This window comes from Eurypyga helias, unplaced genomic scaffold (assembly GCF_000690775.1).
Source record: "Eurypyga helias isolate BGI_N326 unplaced genomic scaffold, ASM69077v1 scaffold21505, whole genome shotgun sequence".
Classification (NCBI taxonomy): domain Eukaryota; kingdom Metazoa; phylum Chordata; class Aves; order Eurypygiformes; family Eurypygidae; genus Eurypyga; species Eurypyga helias.
Genome location: NW_010249780.1, coordinates 8,580 through 32,395, shown reverse-complemented (window position 1 = coordinate 32,395; position 23,816 = coordinate 8,580). Strand labels below are relative to the sequence as shown.

At 43.6% G+C, this 23,816-nt stretch overlaps 1 protein-coding gene across 2 annotated transcripts; it reads right to left on the bottom strand.

Annotated features, from left to right (window-relative positions):
* Positions 1–2,634: 2,634 nt before the first annotated feature.
* On the bottom strand, positions 2,635–23,033 carry CNGA3 (cyclic nucleotide gated channel alpha 3). Of its 2 annotated transcripts, XM_010151495.1 has the most exons (8): positions 22,902–23,033; positions 17,346–17,462; positions 14,255–14,434; positions 12,616–12,669; positions 10,576–10,707; positions 8,782–8,889; positions 7,777–7,883; positions 2,635–4,379 (listed from the first exon to the last, which is right to left on the bottom strand). In XM_010151495.1, the coding sequence occupies exons 1-8, from the start codon at positions 23,000–23,002 to the stop codon at positions 2,971–2,973; spliced, it is 2,208 nt and encodes a 735-aa protein (XP_010149797.1). In that variant the 5' UTR covers positions 23,003–23,033; the 3' UTR covers positions 2,635–2,970. The 2 variants fall into 2 exon arrangements, with proteins under 2 accessions (XP_010149797.1, XP_010149798.1); XM_010151496.1 differs by lacking the exons at positions 10,576–10,707; positions 12,616–12,669 and having other exon boundaries at positions 2,971–4,379; positions 22,902–23,002.
* Positions 23,034–23,816: the final 783 nt, after the last annotated feature.

The window sequence follows — 23,816 nt, the reverse complement described above, 5'->3', positions numbered from 1 at the left end:
ACCCAAATCGTTCTGTGATTCTATGCTGGGCATAGAATGTTGCTTGGCAGTTTTTTTTTTTTTTGTAGGTGATGTGTATGCAGGTAGCAGAAAGCTGCCAAAAAGGCACCATCCCCACTGTGCCTCCCTGCCTGGAGCTGGGGCAGGAGGCGCTGTGCCCCACAAGGGCAGGGGAGTGGTCAGGGTCTCGTGCCTCTGTGGCATCTGCAAGCACAGCGACGGTGCTGAACCTGGGCATGGGACCAAGGCCACGTGCCAGCTGCCCTGCGGAGAGGGGAGAACGCCGCCATTCCCACTTGGGTTTCTGTCACTTTGGATCTGTGTTCCAGATCTGTTTTCTGGGCCGTGTAGTATCAGCATTATCAAAGCCTGTCGTGAAAAGCTAAATTCCAGGGGGATATGGATGAGAGAAAACACAGAGCTGCTTGACCGTTACTCAGAATATTTTAATGTACATGCTGTAGCCACATAAAAGGGGGAAAAAACACCTTACGGAGATGAAGATGGCGAAGGATGCGATTTCATCGTGCCATAGAGCTATATATTTCGAAGTGGCTGAAATAAAAATAGCTCTTTTTTTCTAGCATGTGAAAACCAGCCCAAGAGGCGTGGAAAAGGGAGGAGCAAATATGTATTTAACTGATGAAGCTGTTCTGATCCATCAGGTAAAGAAGCATTCTGGTGTTTGTGGCAGGTCTGTAGCAGGTGTAAATTTGGTGTATGTAATACTTGGAACAGTTCTACTTGGATATCCCTAGCGGGCTGGAGCAGCAGTAGTATGATGGGTAGGTGACAGGTATTTACAGAGGAGGATGACTGATGTCGGACACGAGGGTAAGCGTGAAACCCCTACCAGATGTGGTGTTTGGGTAACATGACCATGACCGTCAGCCCCCAGCGAGCGCGTTGCCTGCCTCTGTTACCTGGCGAGAGGTGCAAGTCCCGCAGCCTGCGACGGCAGCGTCTGTGCTTGCAGCGCTTCGCTGCGAGTAGCCAACACCCAGCCCCACCTCGGCCCTGCCTTCCTCCGCGGGAGAGCGAGGGTGCTGGCCCCCGGCCAAACGCAGCCTCTCTTACCGCCCCCCTACCCATACGGCTCGAGCCCTTGGAGAGAACAGAGACAAGATTCAGCCGAAGGACCAAAACTCCTGAAAAGTGCTGGCCAGGTGCAGGTCTCGGCTGCTTTCCAAAGCCCTTGTAGCCAGATCCTGTTGCCATCCGATGTCTCTCTCACCAGGCTGAGAAGTGTCATTGTGAGGGGACACCCGCGTGCCCAGAGATGAAAGCTTACTCGGAGCAGTTGTACTCAGTTTAGCGAAGCAGCCACCCCTTTTCATTTCACTACCCTCTCCTTAAACCACCCACTTCTCCGTGGGTTTCCTCACCGACTTTCCAACAGCCATCTACTCCCACATGCTCTTTGGGGCTCCTAAGTCAGGGCCGAGGACAACGAGAAGGCGGAGCGTTGACCACAGCCGTACCTAATGCCGCCGAGGATCCAGCCCCCATGCCACAGATGCTGAACAGCCTCTGCTACTCCAAACTCTTCTTTAGTCAGTGGGGTACCCGAGGCTAAGACAGGGAAAGCACACAACACAAAAATACCGTACAGGAAAAAATGAAAACTCAGATCTTCCTAGTGGGAGAATACTAAAGAAATCCCTTCAGCAGGGGGGAGAGAAGCCTGGAAAGAAACTGGAAGCCGGGGTGGTGGAGGAGGCCAAGAGGGGGGTGTAAGAGGCAAATCCTGAGGCTGTAGCATGGCACAGCAAGAAACCACCTCCCTGCCGTTCCGCCCTGAAGGCCACGGCGGGCCGAGCTGACCAGACCTGTGCATTCACCTCAGAGCCAGGCTGTCGCGGAGACGACTGCTCGGCAGCAAGTGGAAAAGCCACCAGCACAAGGAGGCTCCTATCAGCAGGGCCTGGGCAAACGTGGCCTTCGTCCTCCCTAAGTAACAGAAACATGGCAGCGTGACAACCGCTCGGGAGAAAAGCTGGCACTAAACAGCGAAGGGAGGTGGGGTAGGCATCGTTAAAAGGAACAGAGAGGAAGAAGACATAGGCCTAGTAGCAGGAAAGACTTTGCAACACAGGGCTTGTTCTCCCTGCCTTGCAGGAATCCTGCACCAGGACCCTCTTTCCTTTTCCCCAGTTTAGTGAATCACCACAGATGCCTCCCACCAGCGAGATTTTGGGGACTCCCTTCCATGTGAGTTTTATCAGTGTGGATGGGGCTGCCCTAAAAAAAAAAAAAAAAAAAAAAAAAAAAAAGGGTATCTCCCACTCTCTCCCCAAGCGAAGCAGTTGCAGAGCAGCACAGGCTGCCGCAGACCGTGCCAGAATGGGTGTGAGCGGGCACCGCTACTCTGTCAGCGCCGTCCTTTGTGCGGAGCCCAGCTCGCTGGAAAGCATCGGACCAGAGCACCCGGATGCGCCCGCAGGGCTAGACCGCACAGGCCGGGCACGTGCTGCTGCAGAGCTGCAGTCCCACGGTTTGCACAGACGCTTCCCTGTGAAAGAACGAGGATTTTGAGAAGCCCAGGAGTGTGTCCGTGTATTTAATCAGCTACTAAGGTAGCTGGGTGTTTTAGTACCCTATAAATATTGTCAAGCCCTTTTAAAAAAACCCAATTCCTTCTACTTTTAAGTAAAATGCTTTCTTAATGCAACAACTATGGGAAGAGACGACGTGTCGAGACCTAAACGTACCACTCACAACAGATGTTCTGAGCATGACTTGTAAGAAACCCCGTACAAAAAAGTTCCCAAATGCCAGACCAAATCTCTCCCTAAAAAGAAGATGACAATGTTCTATTTACAAGAAAATACTGCTTCAGTTAAAAATGCTAAAAACCATTCTCTTGAGTTCATATAAAAATAATCATGTCTATGTATGCACACACGTATTTACATACATTTATGGCTTTCACATGCTTCAACCTTCTCCAGGAAGTGAGGAAACACTCCATTACTGCTTTTTCTCCTCCTCGGGTTTTTCAGTCTCTCCTTCTCCTACTGAGAAGGTGCCACTACCGTATTTTTTCACCCGGGTTTCCACCCTGGCAAGTCTCTGCTTCACCTTTTGCTGAGATGAGGTGTATTCTGCCAAGAGCCTCGCAAACCTAGTCTGCAGCGTATCCAGAGCTGTTTCAAGTTTTCCTACTTTTTCTTCCAAGTCTTTTGGGTCGGCTCCCGCTTTTGCTGCTTCCTCATCTATTAAATTGTCTTTCATCAGAATTTGTCGCCCTTTCTCTTCCAGAGCCTTTTTGGCTTCTGGATATTCTGTGAGGGCTTCCATTAAATCATCTTTGGACAAGCAGAACAAGTCAGAATAACCAATACTCCTTATGTTGGCTGTCCTCCTGTTGCCGGATTTGCTACCTTTGATGTTTAGGATGCTGATTTCGCCGAAGTAGCTGCCGTCGCTTAGGACTACAAATTGGGTTATGCCATCGTCTGCCACCACGGCCAGTTTTCCCTCTTTAATAATGTACATTTCTCTCCCAATATCTCCCTTTTTGCAAATGTAGTCCCCAGGACTGAAGACCGTAGGTTTCAGTTTCAGCACCAGCTCAATGAGAAGCCCAGCCTCACAGTCCTGGAATATGCGCACTTTCTTCAGCGTGTCCAAATGGACATTGATGGCAATTTCCGCCTTCAACTTGTCAGGCAGGTTTTTGAGAACTTCCTTCTCATCCACTGTTTTCTTGTTGGTCCAGAGGTAATCAAACCACTTAATAACCCTGGCTTCCAAATCCTTAGTCACTTTTCGGAAATGCATGTACTGTTTAATGGAATCCACCTTGGCCTGGAACTCTGCCCTGGAGGCATTCATGTTGGAAATCATGGAGCCCACATTACCGACAATGGTAGCGAAGATCAGCACGCCCACCAGGAAGTCAATGACCACAAAGAGATACTCTTCATCTTTCACCGGGGGAGGTGTTTCTCCAATGGTTGTCAGCGTGAGCGTTGACCAGTAGAGACTGTAAATGTACTTTCTAGACAGGCGCCCATACTCCGGAATGGACACGTTGGGGTAGACCCAAGAGTCGGTGCCAAATCCGATGAGCTTCGAAATCGCAAAGTATATGCACGCGTTCCAGTGGATGATGATCAGAATGTATAAGACAAGATTTCCAATACGAAACATGTTTGGATAATTTGTCCTGGTTTCAGTACGGTCAAAAAACTCGAACAGCCGAGAAATCCTCAGCAAGCGGTTAAATCGCAGTTCAGGGTAGTTCAAACCAAGCTTCAAATATGCCAGGTCTGTTGGCAGAAGAGACAGCACATCCAGTTTGAACTGCGTAGTTTTGGTATAATGATCTCGTAATTTCTTTTCATCCTGAACGAGCAAGCCTTGTTCAAGGAAACCTTCAAAGAATAAAAACATGTATTTCACTTGTTAGAATAAAGACATCATCAGCAGTACTGACTTACATGTCAGATACCTGAAAATACCAAAATTTGTACTGTTATGCATGCAGTCATTGATACGCTATGAGTTCCTTTAATGAAAAACATTTAATTGCAACTTTAAATATTTCAATTAAGCTTCAAAGCTGATATATGATGATAAAGACCAATGAATCTATTACTACCGCAGTGTTCCCTGCAGTTTTACGCTCGAGTCGGGGACAGCTGTATCTTTTAGGCATCTTTGAAAAAAGAAAGGGGAGATTCAAATGTCTCATTTTTCATGAATCGTCGGCATGAGTCATAACTACAGTTAAGCGAGCCTTAAGCAACTGTGTATAAAACCAGAGTGGAATATTCTGTAATAAATACCGAGAATAAGTAGGTATAATGGATTGTTGGAAACCTTTTCCGAACAACAGAGATACGCTTGAGAGAAAGAAATCCAGTCCCCTTCTACCCCAAGCCATCCTTTTCCTTGTGTCCAATCTTAAAGATGACAGGAATTTCCTCTTCATTTGGCGAAAACGGTTTTCACTTTTTGTCTGTTTCTAGTGAGAGAACTACTAAGCAGAACTTTGCACATCAGTATTTCTTCATTCAAAAAAACCTTGACAGGTATTAGATCTTAAAAAATTATGAGAAGACATAAACTGTGGTAAGAGACCTTAACGCAAACGGCATCTGTCTAAGAGTTCCCACAGAAAGGCTGAGGCTCAGGCTCACAGGGCCTGAGCAGTACAGCTGCAGTGCTGGTTTGCACCTCTGGAAGCTCAAGGCATGGAATATGTTCCGCAGGGAACAGCCTACATGCTGCAAAATACTTGCTGCAATTGCAAGTGAGGGATGTCCAACTGTCTGCCCACCAGGCCGGTCAGGAGGAATAGGCCACCGAAAGAGAAGGAAAACATTCCCTGTCTGTCAGGGATTATCCAGTTTTGCTAATCCCTCAGCAATCTACAAGCAGCAGCTTGCCCAGGGAAGCATCTGCTGAGGAAGACCAAGCTGCAATTCTTCAAGCCCTACATGGCGCGGCTGTGTTTCTGCAATGTGTGAGCATCTGTACAGCTGCCTCACGTGTACGTGTGTTTCTGTCTTCAGGCATCTGCAAACTGATGGTGGCTACAAATGGAAGAAGTTCCTGTGCCATGAATGTGTCACCTCCCAGAAAACTGCTGAAAAAGCTGGTCAGATAAGCCCTTATTAACAGAGTTACGCAACTAGACAGAAAAGTTGTCCAGGCAGATGAATTTCTGACTCACAGTTATTAAAAATAACTTTGAAAACACCTTTCTCCTGAAGGGAGATTAAAGGGCTATTTTTTGTCCCCTCACAGAACTGAAGTCCTACAGTAAAACCTATTGAAAGCATCAAAACTGGGGGTATGCTAAACACCATCAGCTGCTGAGACATGGATCTTTTCTGCTTCACCGTGTCCAGTCCCCAGAAGGGTTAAATACGGTGAAACTGGCCCCGCAGCTGGACCAGGAACGCACCACAGAGGAGCTGAGGTGGATCCCTATTCAAAGCCAGTCCCGCCCTTCGACAGCAAGGAGTCACACTCTTCCCCAAAGGCTTCCAGGACCTCTGTCCCCAGGGCAGCTGAACCTTGCAGGCTTACAGGATAAGGCAGCAGGCACAGGCAGAGCCAGGAGCGGTTGTTAAGAGGCTTGGTAAAGATTTCAGCACCTAAGAGGAGCGACTTCCCTGATCTGAGTGCCTGAAACTGCAGCAGACACCTGCACTGAAGAGTTCTGTCCCAGCTTGCAAGGCCGACCTTCTGACCACGTTTTAACGGCCATACAATCATTATCAGGACAGTCCATGGGAAATTTATAACTTGCATTGCCTGGACATGCCCCATTTCTGCTAAGTTCTTTCCCATTACAATTCCAGATAGGACTGCAGAAGAGAAATTTAGTTGGCGCAGTCGGCATTTTAACTACTCAAAGAAGATGAAGCCCACCCCACCCCAAACACAGCAGTCGTGTGATTTAGGCTGCTGTCTGAAACGGACTTCCCTGTTGAGCAAGCTATTTGCTAAGTTGAAGAAATTGGCTTGCCAGGAGTTGTGTGCTTCCCAATGTGACAGTATCTTTAGCCTCTGCCTTGTAATTATGTTTACAACTTGTCACAAGCCATAATTAATTTCAAGCTGTCAGCAGGATTTAAAAAAAAAAAGTATCAAATATATAAAAGAACTCTCATTTTTATAATGATCAGTGTGTTATTGGACCCTTTCAAGGGACATTTTGGGGATGTGTCCATACCAGTAAATAGAACAATGCAGGTGGTCTCAGGATCGGAAAATGTTTCCTGGATTGTTCTATTTACTGGTATGGACACATCCCCAAAATGTCCCTTGAAAGGGTCCAATAACACACTGATGATGACACCACCAACACTACCCAACCTCTGCTGTGCCCAGACCCTGCCTGGGAGAGCACTCGCTGGCACAGACCAAAGTGCATGCACCAAAGCATATCAAGGAACATTCCAGAAATTTAATGGTGGGGATCACGGTATGGCATTGCTTAGGCCTGTATTATGACCTTGTTTAGTTTAAAACAGACATCCCTTTTGGGGTAGAAACTGTATCAGCTGGGCATGCTTAAATATGAAATCTCAGCCTGTCTGGACTGCAGAAACAGGGACGGGGAGCTGAAGAGAACCACTTCAGGCATGACATGGCACAATCCTCACAGATCCCTTAGGGTCACATTTCCTTCGGGAAGGCAGGACACAAGCAGAGGTGCCTGGGTTAATCCCATGCCACTGCCCTCCTGGGCTAACCTTGTACCACTACCAGGCAGTGGGAGGCTCAACCAGGACCCTGCGGAGTCCCGCAGCTGGAGGCAGAGGGACAGCACTGCTGCTTTGTTGCTGCAGGCCGGAGGCCGAGGTGAGTGCCAAGGGCTCGCACTTGACCAACTCAGTCATCACCTCTGAGCAGGATGCTGCACCACTACGAAAGCAGCAACTGTGGGCTGTAGCTGGTGTCTTGCCCAGTGTAAAGAGCACCAGCGCTGTGTCATGCACAGAGTGATCTCAGCACGCAGAGTGCCTTATCCTCCCCTCCCCGCGCAGCCTGTTAGAGCGGCTGTTCAGTCAGTGTTTGGCTGCCTATTCAGCCCGGATAGAACCGAATTTAGGGACAGGTGCACTGCAGGTGTTGGGATATCCAGCCTTAAAACAATCCAAGCTGGTCAGGCATTTCATCTTCCCAAAGCCTCCACTGTTGGGCTCTGCTGGAGACAGGATACTACACTGGTCAGACCCCAGAGGGGAATTCCTGTTTCCAGCCTTTATATCCATGCTGTATCTGAAAACACGGTAAAACCCCAGAAAGACTCACCTGTTCTGAATCTGACAAACATGTCAAGAATATAGATGATATCAGAGCCATAATCCAAGAACAGCCACAATTTAATATGGTCACCTTGTAGCTCATCAAAGCAGGCTCTAAAGAAACAAAGGTAACAGGAAAAAAAAAAAACCATTACACCGACTGCGTAAGTAGAGTACTTGCAGTATGTGTCCTAGCAGCTTGTTAGTGGACATTACTGGCACTGAAAAATTACAGGCAGCTTATCTCTGTGCCTAGACATCTGCACACTAGAACTATGTCTGAACAGGCACTAGGATCTTTCAGAATTCAAAGGCATTCAGGCCAGGAACAAAACTCACACATACATGCCACACAAGCACACTTGCGGAGGAATACGCATATCCCTACAGTTACACATGCAGCAGATTTCATGAGATACACATCTCCATTGAGATAATTCCCAAACACAAGATTAATTTCTGAGTAGCAAGCCATCCTCATCTCTCCCTGCCATGTGACACTGCCTAAGTGAACCATTTCCACAGCACTCCATTACTCTGGCTCAAATTGACTGCCACCCTTTACAAGGGAAAGTAAATATCTGAGTAAAATTCTCCTGCCCTGCAAGCATCTGTGGATGTATGACATTAATCAAAGATGATCCAACACCGCTGGCACCCCTCCCTTCTGTTCTCTACTGGGTGGCAGAAGACTTCTCTCTAGCAGTGGTTACCGAGCCCACTGTGGCCAAGGCCCAGCCAGCCAGTACGTGGCACACAAAGGCCACAGCCAGTGCTCAGGGGGATGTTGTGGCAGGTCACAACAAATCAGTTTTAGACCAAAAAAAAAAAACATTGGCCATCTCTTCCCAGTGCCATGTGTATCGTATATCCCTAAGGGTATACAAACTGTGAATCCTTTAGGTAAGCCACCCAAAAAAATACCGCAGGGAGATAGGAGGATGATTTACACTGAAAACATAATGAGACACTAAAGCTGAAACTTAAAATGATTACTAACTTAAACCCATACCTGCACACCAGCATACACCAGTTATAGAACACGGGTGCTGCAATTATGGTCAGCCAGTTGTAGTAAATATTGCTTGAAGGATCTATCACAAAGATGTCTTTTTTCTTCCTGGAAAGTAAAACGTGCGGGTTTACACTGGAAATGTAAAGAAGTGACCTGCTGGATCTCCCGCTTCTGGAAGCTGCTCATCTCATGATGAACTCACAGCTAAGAAGAGAAAGTATCCATGCAGGCAGCTCCAGATGAGATACCACGTATTAGCTTCATCCCATCTGACATGCTCTATTTATATGCTTGACCCAACTTTGGAAAAAGTAAGTAGAAGTGGGAAGAAAAACACAGACATTCACAGTGCCCAGGCTGAAAACCACAGCCTTTCTGCCTATGACCCTCATTGAAAGGAAGTAAAACATTAAATGCTTCTTATTATCATTTCAGCTAGGTGGCTATGGCCCGTTGCTGGAGGAAGAGCCTTCCTTTGCAGATTGATTTTGATGGTTTTGGAAAATCCTTTCATGGAAATGACTGTATGAGCACACATTTCAACAAGGAAAACACATATGTATTCAAACACGTTTCTACAAGTAGGACTGTGTGTGTGCACACACATACACTGTGTGACTAGACCTAAGACATGCATTATTATCTAAAAGGAAATTTGACACATCTACAGTCCTGGCTCCCTAGGCCTCATGACAATGAAGAGATGCTAAATGAAGCGTACAGGCCTGGAATTTAACGAAGATTTAAAGAACAGCATGGCTAAGCAGATGTAGAATATGCTCAGAAGTGCCCTTCCCCAGCACGAGAAAGGCTGATATGGAATAGAGAGCAATTAGGCAGCATGTTGTGTGTAACCAGAGGAAATGTGTGTTAGTGGACTGTGAGGTACACAGCTACAGAAGTTATTCCAACAGTAACATGTGACAGTGTGAGCTGTGAGCAGTGTAATAGTGTGGGGAATATGTGACCGGGCAATGCTTGGGTATGTATTTGTGTGACTGTTCCTAATCTCCAAGAATGTAAACATAGTAAAATGCAATGACAATTCATTTCATATATGTGTGCCTTCCTGCCATTATCCCTGCTGTCAGCTAAATGCCCAGATGATAATGTTAGTAAAGGAAGCAGCTTTAATCTAAAAAGTATTTACTCTGCCATCTTCACAACAGGTTTTGAGCCATTTCTTCTAAAAAATCAGTCACCACCTCAAAACTGGTGACCATGAAATGTGGTCTTCATATGACAGAGTACACTACCTTGCAGACATTAAAACATTTATTTAATTTGCAGAAATGTTTTTAAATGCTTCAGACTACTGCAAAGCTCAGGCTCTCACTACACAGTAATTTGAGCTCAAACAGAATCCTTAGAACAAAGGTTTTCTAATCAAACAAAGCTTTGATTAAGAGAGTCAAGATCCATATGAATCCATATGAACATTCTGGAACAAGGGAAAGCCTGTGAAGATCTGCAAAGCAGGCTGCTATCCTAAAATGCCCTCATAGTAAAAAAGTGATCTTCAACAGCAAATCTCTGTGACCAGAGGTAGCTGAATTCCCTTTTACTGACCTAGGAAACTCTTCGTGTCAGGTCCAAACACAGATCTTAAAGATGCAACAAGTTTGTGGAGCAGTTGCACCTTTCCGAAGGGGAAAAGGTAGTAAAGATTACTGTTACAGGCTAACACTCTGCAGAACACCAAGTGCTGTGGAAGTGTTACGCTGAAATGCCGTACCATGCTCTGTAGTGTAGGAGGTGTGTTACAAGCACACATTCCTTCTTTATACTTACTCTTCTTTTTTTTTATCATCTTTTTTGTCATCTTTTTTGTCATCTTTCTTTTCCTCTTTCTTTTCCTCCTTCTTTTCCTCTTTCTTTTCCTCCTTCTTTTCCTCTTTAACCTCTTTCTTTTCTTCCTTTTTGCTGTACAACATAATGTAAGGCTTAGCAATATTACGGATATTCTAGCAGTTAAGGGAGAGGGTGGATGCTGAGGTACAGGAAACTAGACTAGACTCCGGGCAGAGTAGGACAGGGATCCAACTGGTAAAACGGCCTACAAGCCTCTCAAACAGACACCACCACACTATCACACCAGGTAACCAGCTGGCTGATTCTGTGCATTCTATTGTGGTAATTCCCAACCTACCGCACTCCTGCCTAGTTGGAGTCTGGCGGTGGAAGACACTCCAAGGAAAAGGCTGGCCATAATCAAAGACCCGAAAGCATCACGTACAGTTCCCCAAGGGCAGGCACTCTTAGGTCTTTAACATAATGAAAAACCCAAAGCTTCAAAAAGACCTGCACCTTTTTTTATCAGTGCTATTGAGTAAACTGGAATGAAAGAATTGTTTGTGCCTGTGCTCTTTGGCAGCAATACAGTGGCATCCATTCTGTGTTCCCATCACATTAAAAGGAGCGTGCATCTTCAGACTTCGAAAACGTCGTCATCAGCCCCTATAAAACACTGTCATTGTCTCTGAATGAGTCAAATATTTGCATTTCTCATCTGTCGAGTACTTTGCAAATCAAGCATGTTTCAGACTGTCAGGCAGGTAGACAGACAGGCGTTGTCTTCATTTAAAAATAACGAAACATTGGAAGGATGAAGGTTTTACCCCAGGTACCTGAGTCTCTGACAGAAATGGAGTAAGAAAGCAGTATTTCCATCCTAATCGGTCCTTTGGGCCCTGACTAGCAGGCTGAGCTCCAGGCTTTTAGCACTTTTTATAGCAGTCTAAATAAAAATCTGCACATTTCTGTCACTGTTCACTGCACACTGATTTTCCTTTTTAATAGAAGTTATGCAAACCAAACCCAACAGTTGCTCCAGGAACAGGAAACCTCTCATTCAGGTATGTGCACGAAGGTTTTGCAGCATCATTTAAAATGTAGAGTTTGAGCGAGCCCATGATGGAACTATTTGGAGAGAAAAAACCAAGAGTTTCCTAAAAGTACTTCTGACATTATCAGCATCTGTCCTGATTATTTTTTTGTTTTCATCTGGAAATCAATGAAAAGTCAACTATCATCATGTGTGAGAATAGATCTGCTGCGGGATGCTACAGAGCAGGTATGTCTCAGACAGCAGCCGTCTAAGGCATGCAGCAAACATTGGTGTGGGGTGATTTTAAATTACAGGAACATTTCACCTTTTCAAGAGATTTCTCTATGGTGTAACACTGTGAAATGCATTGTCAAATAGATAAAACAGACTCCAAAGGACAGCTTCTGCCAGAGCTGCTGTTGCAACGCAAGACTCATCATGTTGCCTGTCACTCAGGCATCATACACCATACATCTACACCCACGGTATCTGCTGAATTTGAAACACGCATTTCAAAAAGGTGGTTACTTCTCATTCAGACTGCACACAAGTGTTTTCTTGGTACCCTGATCAGTATCCACTTCTCATTGGACAATCTGAAATCTGTGGGGCACTTGATTTGCAAAAAGGGACTAGTATGTTAAAGGAGGAAAATTACTGTTAGAAAATTAACACACGAATCTCATTTAAAAACTGAAGAATTAATAAATCAATTGGCAATGCAGTAAAATCAGCCAGCCAAACTAGAGAAAGTAGGGAATGAATACTTAATCATATTCACTCCTTGAGAGGTAAGGGTAACTTTGTACAAATAGGAGTTCACAGGGAGCATGAAGGATGCTTTTCATACTAAGAAAACTAGTTCTTTCTTTGTAATTAAGCTACATTCTTAGGAAAGGCTTAGGAAGAGATAAGGAGTTTATACTACAAATGTTACTAGTCTGGAAAGGCAAAAGGAGAAGGAACTCCTAGTAGAAAGGTGTTGGGAAGTTATCGGTACTTACTCTTCGTTGGTGTTGTTGCTATAGTTGATGTTAAACCTGGCCAAGGGCCAGCGACTGCAGCGAGTTAAATAAAACACATTAAAGAGTGTAAAGACTGTTGGTATTTCATACACGTGTTTACCGACATGACGGACTGACTTACTAGCTTCTCACATATGCACTGATGAGATTAGGGAGGTCAACTTTGACTGCAGTGATAAGCCCCTTTGCATAACTATTTCAAGGCAGCAGTCTCCTTTTACCATGTGCTTGACATACACATTTGTGACCACATCTGATGTCGGAGGCTTGTTCTCAGGCGTATTAGTGCATGGCAACATGCATCTCGTTATTTTTAGCCCTGTACTCATTTGCCTACTACTTTAAGCTTTCTTCAATCCTTTCAAGTCTTCTTCACAGATGCAGTGTCAAGGCTTGTGGATAAGTAACAAGCACACCTACCAGTGCTGCAGAATTAAGCCTTCATGATAGAACAACTGGGAGTCACTGTCACATGGCAACAGTGTAAAACTAAGAAGGCAAGGATGGATACTCCCAAATGCACTTCTTTTCATAGCTTTGTATAGAGGTTTGCTGGCCCAGGATCCTCTCTAATTACTACAAACCTGCAGTTGCTACTGATGCAGATGTCTGAAAAATCAGACACCAGTCTGGATAATTTAACAAAATGTGCTTTTAAGCTGAATTTCTAAAGAGTAGATGAAGTAAAGATCATAACGCTGTGCTGGACCACACCATGTATCATGCACAGCCCTTCAAGGTTCTTGCTTTAATCTGAATTACTAGCCAAGATTTTGAAACAAACCAACTTTTTACTTGCTTACCTACCCATCTGCAACTATGCCAAAAAACACGGGAGTCGACGCTTCAAAGCATAACACCAAACAGAAAGTCCACTTTTGTCTTGGGACTTCACTTTCCTCTTTTAGCTGGAGTTAAATTTAAAACACTGTATCACATGGTCACCAAGTCAAAAGACTGTAAACACGTAATGGTTTCTCTTGCAAGCCTCTGTTGTTTTATTGGAAAAAATTCAAGATAAGACTCAACCTGCCTTCCATACCAAAGACTGAGCATGTGCTAGTAAGTTAAGTCAGCAGCTGAAAGATTTTCTCATTTCTGCATCAGAAGCATTCTGCGATGTTAGCAGCTGAACCCCTGAGTACGTAGGTGTAACAATGCAATGCCACATTTTGCACAACCGCTTGTTTGGAGTTTCCTAACAGTGGCAGGTAACGTGCGTAACACTGATGTCCTCCAAAGCCACAACTAGCACCAGCCTCGACTCTTGAAACAGCAATTGAATTCATCTTCAGTAGAGAGGAGTTTAGCAACATCAAGTTGCACAGGTAGCATATGATAAAATTCCACTTCTGAGAAATCCTTCTGGCTGAAGCAGCATGATCAAAATCCTTTACTTCAAGATCTTTGCCACAGTGCGTTTGAGGGGGAAAGAGAAAGCCTGCTGAAAGCCATAATACTTCAGTTATGTGAAGATTCCTGGGCAGAATCAGATAGTCTATTCATCTCCCACGCTAAGCTCCTTACCCTCTTCTTAAAATAAAACTTACATCATAATCGCCAAGAAAATGCCATAACCTCAGTTGTCTTCGTTTAAAGTACAAACACATCTTCTTACCTGTTTACTCCCCCAGGTCGCTCCCGGATACCCAGAAAGGAGCGGATGTTACTTTGCCTGCTGGACACCTCTATGAGCTCTGGCCCTCGGATACGTTCTAGGAAAGAATCAGGTCTTTGGTCTTCATGGTGCAAATGCCTTGTGGCCCACGACCTCATGGATATGACAAATCGCGATAGCCTGCATGGGACAAACATACAACATCGACTGAACCAGACAAGAACATCAGGTGGTGTAAATCACCCCCACAAAGAGTAGCACAGAAGGATTTTTCTCACCTTCTCCAACTGCCATGAAATTAAACATGATGGATTAACTGTGTGAACCCAGTCGCTTCCCACAGTTTCATACATCACCTTTTGCAGTGGGTCAGGAAAGGATCTCACACAACAGTTCCTAGTTCACTGTACCAGCACCGCAGGAGCAACGGAAGAATATTCTTGCCAAGTGGGGGCAAACCAACTGCCTGTGGTGGGACAGCTGACTTCTGAGCAACTCCTGACATCATGTGACAATGGGGGAATCCTGGACTGACAGAATTAGGAGATAAAATACTCACAGGATCACATGTTCAAGGGCCGGTACACACAGTGGAAACAAAAGTGGGACCTGATGAGGGAGGATGGTCTTTGAAATAAGGAAGGATAAAAATTCAGCCACCTCCCGGTGATTTCAAAGGGTCTGTCTGCAGACATAAACCCCCCTACTGCATAGGAAGCACTATTTCATCATCCTGAATTTTTAGCTAAGCACTGAGATAAGCAAAAAGTCATGACACCATAATTAATTTATCACTGTATCATTATGTGTCTTTATCTACTAATTCACATTACAAATCCTTACCATATTTTCTGTCAAACTTCAAAAGGAAACCTGTTTCTGAAAAACTGAAAATAATGGAGACTGGAATCTACAAAAGTGATTATAGAGATTACCCACCTAATATATTGTATTATTTCCTATCAGTAGTCTAGCTTGGACAAAAGTAGCGTTAATTCAGATTTCCCAAACTTGGCCTCAAAAACAGCATAATGAAGTCCTGAACAATGCTTAACTTCTTCCAGAGACCTTGGGCCACTCAAGAAAAGTTCTTTACATTCTCACCAGCTGGCATTACATACGCTCAGAATCCACAATAAGGTTGACATGAACAATTTGTCTCCAGGGAGACCTTACTGCAGCCTTCCAGTACCTGAAGGGGCCTACAAGGAAGCTGGGGGGGACTTTTTACAAGGGCCTGTAGTGACAGGACAAGGGGTAACGGGTTTAAATTGAAAGTGGGGAGGTTTAGATTGGATATCAAGAAGAAGTTCTTCCCAGAGAGGGTGGTGAGGCACTGGCACAGGTTGCCCAGAGAAGCTGTGGATGCCCCATCCCTGGAAGTGTTCAAGGCCCGGCTGGATGAGGCTTTGAGCAACCTGGTCTAGTGGAAGGTGTCCCTGCCCATGGCAGAGGGGTTGGAACTGGATGGTCTTTAAGGTCCCTTCCAACCCAAACCAGTCTGTGATTCTATGGATGTAAATTTTATGGTAAATGCCTCTTGATTGCAGTTCTCAAGGGCCTAACTACACTTCATCATAGATCTAGCCCAGATTCTCTTACCATGAAATACGAAGGACAATAAGGCAGGAATAATAACACATATCAGAAATTAGAAAAATATATTTCTAGCTGTTCAGCACCTTATGAAGATAGAATCATATAAATAATCCACAATTTCCAACAGTTAAGGGAATTCAAAGAGTATCGAAACCACAAAAGAAAATCAAAGGTCCACATAAAAGTCTAAGATTATTTAATTGATTCCTCACTTTATTCCAAAAAGGCTGCATAAAATCAAGCTAGAGAATTTTTCTCACTGCCCGAGCAAAACTCACCTTTCACATAAGGAGTGGTATGGAAAACTACGAATATGGATGTTCTAACTTACATCAGAAAATAAAGCATTTTGATGAGACCTGTTAGTTAAGGAGCAAACAGATTTTGCCAATTGAGATTGAGAGCCTCTGAACAAAAAAATACAATTTTCTGATTTGTCATGCTATATTATTTTATCTTATTTGTCCTTTACATCTCAAAGTAAGATATTCAGTGAAGTCCATCAGAGGCTGTTGTTTTAGGTCCTTGAGAATTTGCATTCGAGACATTCTGTGTTACTGTAATATTTAAACTGCTAAGCATTCATGTTTTCATCACAGGCTTCCTTGTGTATTCAGAGCATAAGGAACTGTAGCTACACACATGTAATTCAAGCTATCCTGAAAAAGGGTAAAGAACAACATAAACAAAGATTAAAAAGGAAGTTCTCCATTAGTTTATATATTCATGTGCTATATGTTTACACAAAGCACACACCTATAAATGTTTTCCACCTAAAATCAACTTCTTGCAGACTTTGTAATCTACACGCAGTGGTGTCACTATGTGACAACCAAACAGGGGAATACAGGTTTATTCTCCACCAACTAAAAGGCTAAAGTGTAAACAACACTCTTTAAATTACTCTAGTTTTGTAAGTTAAAATACGTATGGTCTGTATTGTGTGTAACCATGGGATCTGAAGAGTTCTGTGTAAGTTTAAGTCCCAGTAATGTAAATGACTCAAGCAAATGGTTGACTTGAATTTTGCTGACTAAGGATCCCAATCCATTATTCCCTGTCTCTTCACTTGCCAGAGCCATTTACCAACACGGGAAAAATCATTGTGTCTTATTTGATGGGAAACAAACATTGCATCAGCCATCAGCCAGAACCGGACATTTGTCCATTTACTTTACAGTCTGGACTCAGTTCATGCATTTCCTCAGAGTTGTGTATTTTTAGATGTGATTATGTAATTTTTTTTTTATTCAGACTAATCTGTGTGAGCTCATTCAGCACCTCTAGGATTCTAAGATTTTTATTAGCAACGAGTAAGTGATGAGTTCAGAATCAAGGTCAAAAGTAGTTTGTTACTTTTTAAAGACTTTCTTCAGCTGCACTCCACCCGTTTTCTTCGGAAAGTGATGGTTCTTCTTACTTTGCCTCCAAACTGTGATCAGATTCTTTCAACAAGTTAAACGTAATACTGGAAATGGTATTAGCACATTACCTTGCCATTGCTCCCCTGCCTGTGAATGAGCTTGTCTGGGATTCAGATAGATGTCTGCCCTCCACCGAAATGACTCTCTGCAGTTCTGAAGATGCATCCTCACACAGTGAATGGGTCCTGCAAAAGCCATTTAAAAAAAATAAATTCCATACAGCCTCCAGCAGACTCTCCCCCACCTGATTCTTTCCACCACTACATCAGGAAACAAGGCAGCAAATTGTCCTCTTCCTAGTAATCTGGCATACATGTGATAAACACAGAGCTAAGCTTACATTCCTACTTTTCTGGAGCCATCCAACACAAAATTAAGTCAGCAGAGGCTCTGCTGTCTGTTCCAGCAAGCTCAGAGCTGATTCCTTACTGGTCAGTACTACCCTGGTGTGCAGATACACAGCAGTGGGAAGTATGTTTTCCACTCTAACTCCTCCTGTAAGGCATCAGCAGCTCTCCTTCAACGTGGAATTCATCCCCACGGGACTATAAAGTGACTGCCCACTGCTTTAGTTGGTGGTGTTCTCCTAGACATTGTTTGGGTTTAAGAGTGTGGAATTTCTACCAGTGCGGTTCCTTTCTATGACTCAAAGCAAACACCCATATCTCTTTGCTTTCCCTCTTGCCTGGATTGAAAAGGAAGATGGGGGTTTTACAGCACTTGTGGATGCCCCATCCCTGGAAGTGTTCAAGGCCAGGCTGGATGAGGCTTTGAGCAACCTGGTCTAGTGAAGGTGTCCCTGCCCATGGCAGGGGGGTTGGAACTAGATGGTCTTTAAGGTCCCTTCCAACCCAAACCAGTCTGTGATTCTATGATAGTCCTGAGCAGCACCACGGCTGTTCCCACCAGCCTGTTGCTGCCAGCAGCACAACTGCTGGCATTAGGATGGAAACTTCACCTACTGCACAGCAGAGCAGACCACAGGTCTCCAGGGCCGCTCTGGCAGCCATGAGGGGAAGCCTCCCAGGCTACTGCCACCCACGGAAAACACCACCACAGCCCAGGTGCCCACAGCTGCAGACAGGGATTATCACATTAAGCTATGTGCAGGTAGCCAGCTCCTGTGACTACTTACTAGCACTGAAATCATTAGCATTTGAGAAAAACAGATGAAGTTTTAGCCTCATCTTTCAGTAATCCCTCCCAACCCCTACCACTCTGTGAATCTGTGCAATGGCGTTTTGAAACTGACTTCACTGGAACCTGGACTTCACTAGGCCTCACTAGCATTGTTTTGTACTGTGGTTTTCCTTTTTTAGTACTCCCTTTTACAGTGCTTTGTCACATTCATCAAGGATCACTTTTTTCCCCTCTGTAATGCAAACCAGAACTCTCCAGTGGTTCTATTAATCTGTATTGCCAGGAAAAGACTGAGGATAATGATACTTTCCAGCCTCATAAGAACTGGCAACAGCATTCTGGATGCCCACAAAAGGAGAATTAGCAACTCAATTTTGTGTGTACTCACAGCTGAGAAACTACCAAACGGAGAATTAAAACTTCATTATTTTTAGACAAAGGACCATGCTAAAAAGATAGGTCCTGCCACTCCCAGAATTCTCAACCTGCTAACTGCTTTCTTCTCTTCTAATAAGAAGACACCAATAGACCAATAGACACTGCTTAGTACTGAAAAACTTTTATAACCTAGTTTATGTTGTGGGTGTTGAGCATCTTCTCACTGCCAAAGTTAGCATGGATTCTAGGGGAGAATGAACAAACTCATGGAAACAGAAATCCATTACGGATTACCAGATAACACAGAGTCCGCATCCACCTCAAGAAGTCTCCTCAGCTGGATGCTGGGAGAGTATCAGAGGAAAGTATGCTGCAGATACTTGTAGTTTGCCTGCCTTTTTTTTTTTTTTTTTCCCCTGAGGCATCTGCCTACAGTCCTGCTGGAGAAAGGATACTGGAGTGGTCAGTCTTTTAAACTGCACTGCTATAGCTGTTTTTAAGTCCTTTCATTCCTTTTTACAGAAAAATATACATTTGGTGTGATCTTCGACAGCAGTAAATTCTAATATTGCTATTTCTGATCTCACTTACCAATTACTTATATTTTTGAATCCTGAAAATACATTTTTAAAATAAAATAGTGGGAGCTCTTAGAAAATTATTCTGTCACAATTCAGATACGAAAAAAACATATTTTGCAGAAATAGCCTTTCATGAAGGCTTAGGCCAGTATCTTTTTTTTCACATTTGGATGGATTAAAAGTTTGTGTTCAATCAGTGCCCAGATAATTAACAGTATCTCACTAAGTTGCAGTACCTCAAATGCTTTTAGTGAATGTACATTAAGTTGTTATATTTGCTCTAAATACAGGTAACTAAATATAAGGGTCGCAAAGATTGTCAGAGTGCATTCTTTGTCAGCCTCAGAAAACCCTGCACGGAGGTCAGGACCAGGAAATTGGGCCACTCAGACTTTTCCTGGTCTCAGAAGAAGATCTAGCTCAATTTTATTAGCCTCTCTAAGTATACTGAAATACAATCAACACCGTGTGATGTTCTATTTTGATACAGCCGTGTTTGATGGCCACTGCCGTCATTATCCAAGGGTGTTACACACTCTGAAATCAAGACAAGAATATGCAGTGTGCCAAGAAATAGAAAGCAGGTTACAAAGCAGAAATATCAGCGGATTATCGTGCTGAAGAATATTTTATGTCCAGAGGAGTAGGCAGCATCTCTATATCTTAGAGAAAACTCAATAACACTGAGGTTTCTGCTCCATGCCTCAAGGAAGGAAACATGCACTCCTCTCTTCAGGTCTCTGAAGGCCAGTTTATTCCCATGCGTTCGAGATACCCAGTGGAGTAAGCTCTGGGAAGGATACTTACATCAGGACCTGCTCTGTATCTGTCCCTTGCCTTGCCTTCATTTGGCTCTAGATTTGCATAAAGATCTTGAAGCAAACCCTAAAAGACCATTTTCACCTAAAATGCATGCAAATAATCCAGAATTTTCATTTAGTAGTAATTTTTTTGAAGTTCTGATCAGTTAAACAGGAATTGGTGAAGCCCTTTTGAGTTACTATGAGCCAGATTCCAAGGGCAGGATTTGGCTCCAGATGGCAGTAACCTAAATTAAGGTGTCTAATGTAAGCTGAGTATCTAAGTTCCCATTATAGTAAATTGCCATCTTAGGGCTTGATTCAGTTGCCTCAATATAGGAGTCTAGTACGGTTTGGAATACCTCAAAATACTTTATCTGACCTCCCCAGCACACACGGGTCTCACCTCATACCCAGTAGCCCCAGATAAATGCTTCAGATACCCAAATAGCTTTACATGCCTATTTTAGCATCTAAATACCCCTCATAATCAACGGAGCCAAACAAGCCTGAAGAGCTAGCTATTCAGCTTCAGGGTGAGCTGAACAGTTCCCTAGGCTCCACCGACTGACTATCAGTACCCACTGCGTCTCCGCTGATGACAGCAGGAACTTAGACACTCACTCACATAAGGACACTGAAATCCAGGTGTCTGCAAGGCACAGTTGAATCCTGCTTCCAACTTTTAGACAGCCAGCCTGTATCCACAAGCTAATGTGCCGTCCTGTTCGAGCTGTTTCTGTACAGAGTCTGGATTTTAAAAATGATGACTCATTTGTTATTTTTGTGTTTTGTTGACTTTTGTTTAAACAAAATAGATAAACTACGCTGTAAGAATATGGGCACATGAATCACCTACTCCAGCATAACCGAGAACGACAGCTTAAAGATCACCAGCAGCTTTCTGTTAACTGTTTCAGTGAATGCTTTTCCTTGGTAATACCTTGTTCCACAGTAGAAAAGCACTTAAGCACATCCTTAGCCTTAAGCATAAATTTAACACCCACTGACTTTAATGAGAACTAAGTAATGTGCTTAATTGCTTTGTTGAACTATAGCCAACAGGAGTTGGAGGAAGATAAAGGCAAAGGAGAAATGCTGCTACTTTACAAAACATATCTTTTCTGATGTCTATAGTTGTATATTTTGCTACAAGACTACGGAAGGCTAAAATTTTGGATAGGATCCATCTTTTGGTATAGACATATTCTAAACCAAATTTGAATTAAAAAAAAAAAAAGTGTACCACAATTCTTTGAGTGGTATTAGAAATGTATTGCATATAATCACTAGCACTCACTTCAGCAATACAAAAACCTTAAATGAGACCTGTTTTGGAGAGTGAGATTGTATCCTTTTACTTATCTATGAGCTCCTGTAATTAATGCTGATAACAGCAAACTTTCTTTTAAATAAATGGCTCTTCAAGACCAGCATCATCATCATGAACAAGTGTAATTCATATTTCAGTCCTTCTATCTGTCATAAGCAAGTCATTGCTTCTGAAACTGCAGATGTGCATAGTGATTTAATTCTGCATTTAAATTTTTATAACCACACTCTCACATCCATGCCAGTAATTCCATTCTGTGAGCTGCCAATCACTGATATCCTCTACAAAAAGGACATTAAGAAAAGGAAAGGAAGAGGCTTGTGTGGATGTGTGTTTTTCCCTGTTCCTGAGGTATCACTGTAAATGGAGACAAAGGGCTCTTGCAAATCTAAGGAGACCGCGGATGGGGTAGTATAACCAAGTCAAGGAAGCCATAGTGCGCAGAGTAACAGCCGCTCCGTTTCCATGAGTGTAGCTACACCTACATGATAGAAGGCATCATGCAAGCAAAGCAGTAAGAATTAAAAGAATAAAAGACCAAACAGGACAGGGATTTCTTCCGTACTAGATGCTAGGGGCAGGCAATCTGAAATCATGGTAACGCAGGCAGTCCTATCAGCCCAGCAGCATTCTGAGTGCTCCAGTCTGGGTACACATCTGAACAGCAAGAGACAGTCTGAGCAGGCCCACACAGCAGAGGTGGTTGGCTGTAACAAGCCAAAAGCTTAACACCTTTTCCAGTCTGTACAGGTAGACTTCCCTGCAGACCCAGCAGGGTTTTCCCACGTCAGAGGAATGACCGGTACCACGTAAAATGTTCAGTGCAAGCTCATTGGCACGTCTTAAACAGCCCCTTTAAAAGTATCAAAACAGAGAAAGGTCAATGAAACGAAACCCTCGCAGTTCCACTGTGCAGCGAGAGGCTCTGAAAAGCCAGTACAAAACCACCCATATTCTTTATACAGTACAATGTTCCCTATCACAGGAACCAGGCAATGTGCAGAAGCCACCTTCAAAAAACTTCCCGAGGCTTATCGCTGCAGGCACTGGGAGGATCCTTTTTCCTCCAAATCCTGCAGACACCTTGGGAATCAAAGAACCTGCTATCTGCATGGTGACGGGAGAAAGAAGTTTCTCCTTAATGACTGAGTGTAATTCCCACTGATGTGAAAATGGGGCTTATTCCTGAGGTAATACAGATTCTTGTTCCAGAGCTGCAAGGCATGACAACCTTCCTGTTGTTGCCTCTTCCGTACTTAAGTGACTTGACATTGTTAAGCCCACTGGGTCAACAATATCACGTTTGCAACACCCCCATAACGCAGAGCTAGATGAGTGCCACAAATTACACAGCAATCTGCCCTCTTGACTGTGCTGAAAGGAATACCTTACCTGACACAGCCATTTTCAAGCCTTTCTATATCTTCATCGGTAGTTCTGACAGACAGTCTGTGCATGCCAGGGTAGGAGTGCTGGGTGTTGATTTTTGCCATTTTGCTTTACATACCAACATCTAAATGACAGCTGAAATGGGGAAAACAAAATAAAAACACATTTTGTGAAGGCTGCAAATGAAGTATGCTCAATACTTAAAAAGAGCAATTTATTAAAACAGTGAAACAGCAAAAAGCAAATTCAATCATTTGAAGAACAGCCAGTGACATTTACACACAGAACATGAGACCTGTTTCTTGATTTATTTGCACTAGACAGAAAAAACGTGCTAGTAATATATAACAGAGAAAATCCATCATGACCAAAGAAAAGGGTTACATGACACTATATTCCTTTTAGCCTCTGGGCCAACTGAATCCCTACACTGTCATACCTATTACCCCTAGTGAAACTGCATTGAAAATCTTATTAAAGAAGGTTATAGTTAGGAAAGCCAACCAAAAAAAGCTAGGCAATACATGTCTTAGAACAACCTATTCCACTTCAACCTGAACCCCTTGTGTTAATTTTATCTATTTTATGATGTTCTTTATGCTGAAAATGCGTATTAACCAAGCAGATAATTAATGAAGCACATCCCTTAGCTTAATATTTGCCATACATTAATTCTGTATTATCTAAACTCTGCATTAAACACATACTGGGGGTGGGGGATGGGGGGGAGTGTCCATTTATTTCCACATCATTTTCATTCTACTGCTTCAAGACAAGGTCTGTTAATGTGTTAGCAGCCCAACTCCTAGAAGATTTAGGAAACCGACCTAAATTCCTTTCCAGATTTGGCCTTCAATGACTTACTAAATTCATATCACATCTATCACCTGCAAAACAGGTTTTAAGACTCAAGACAAG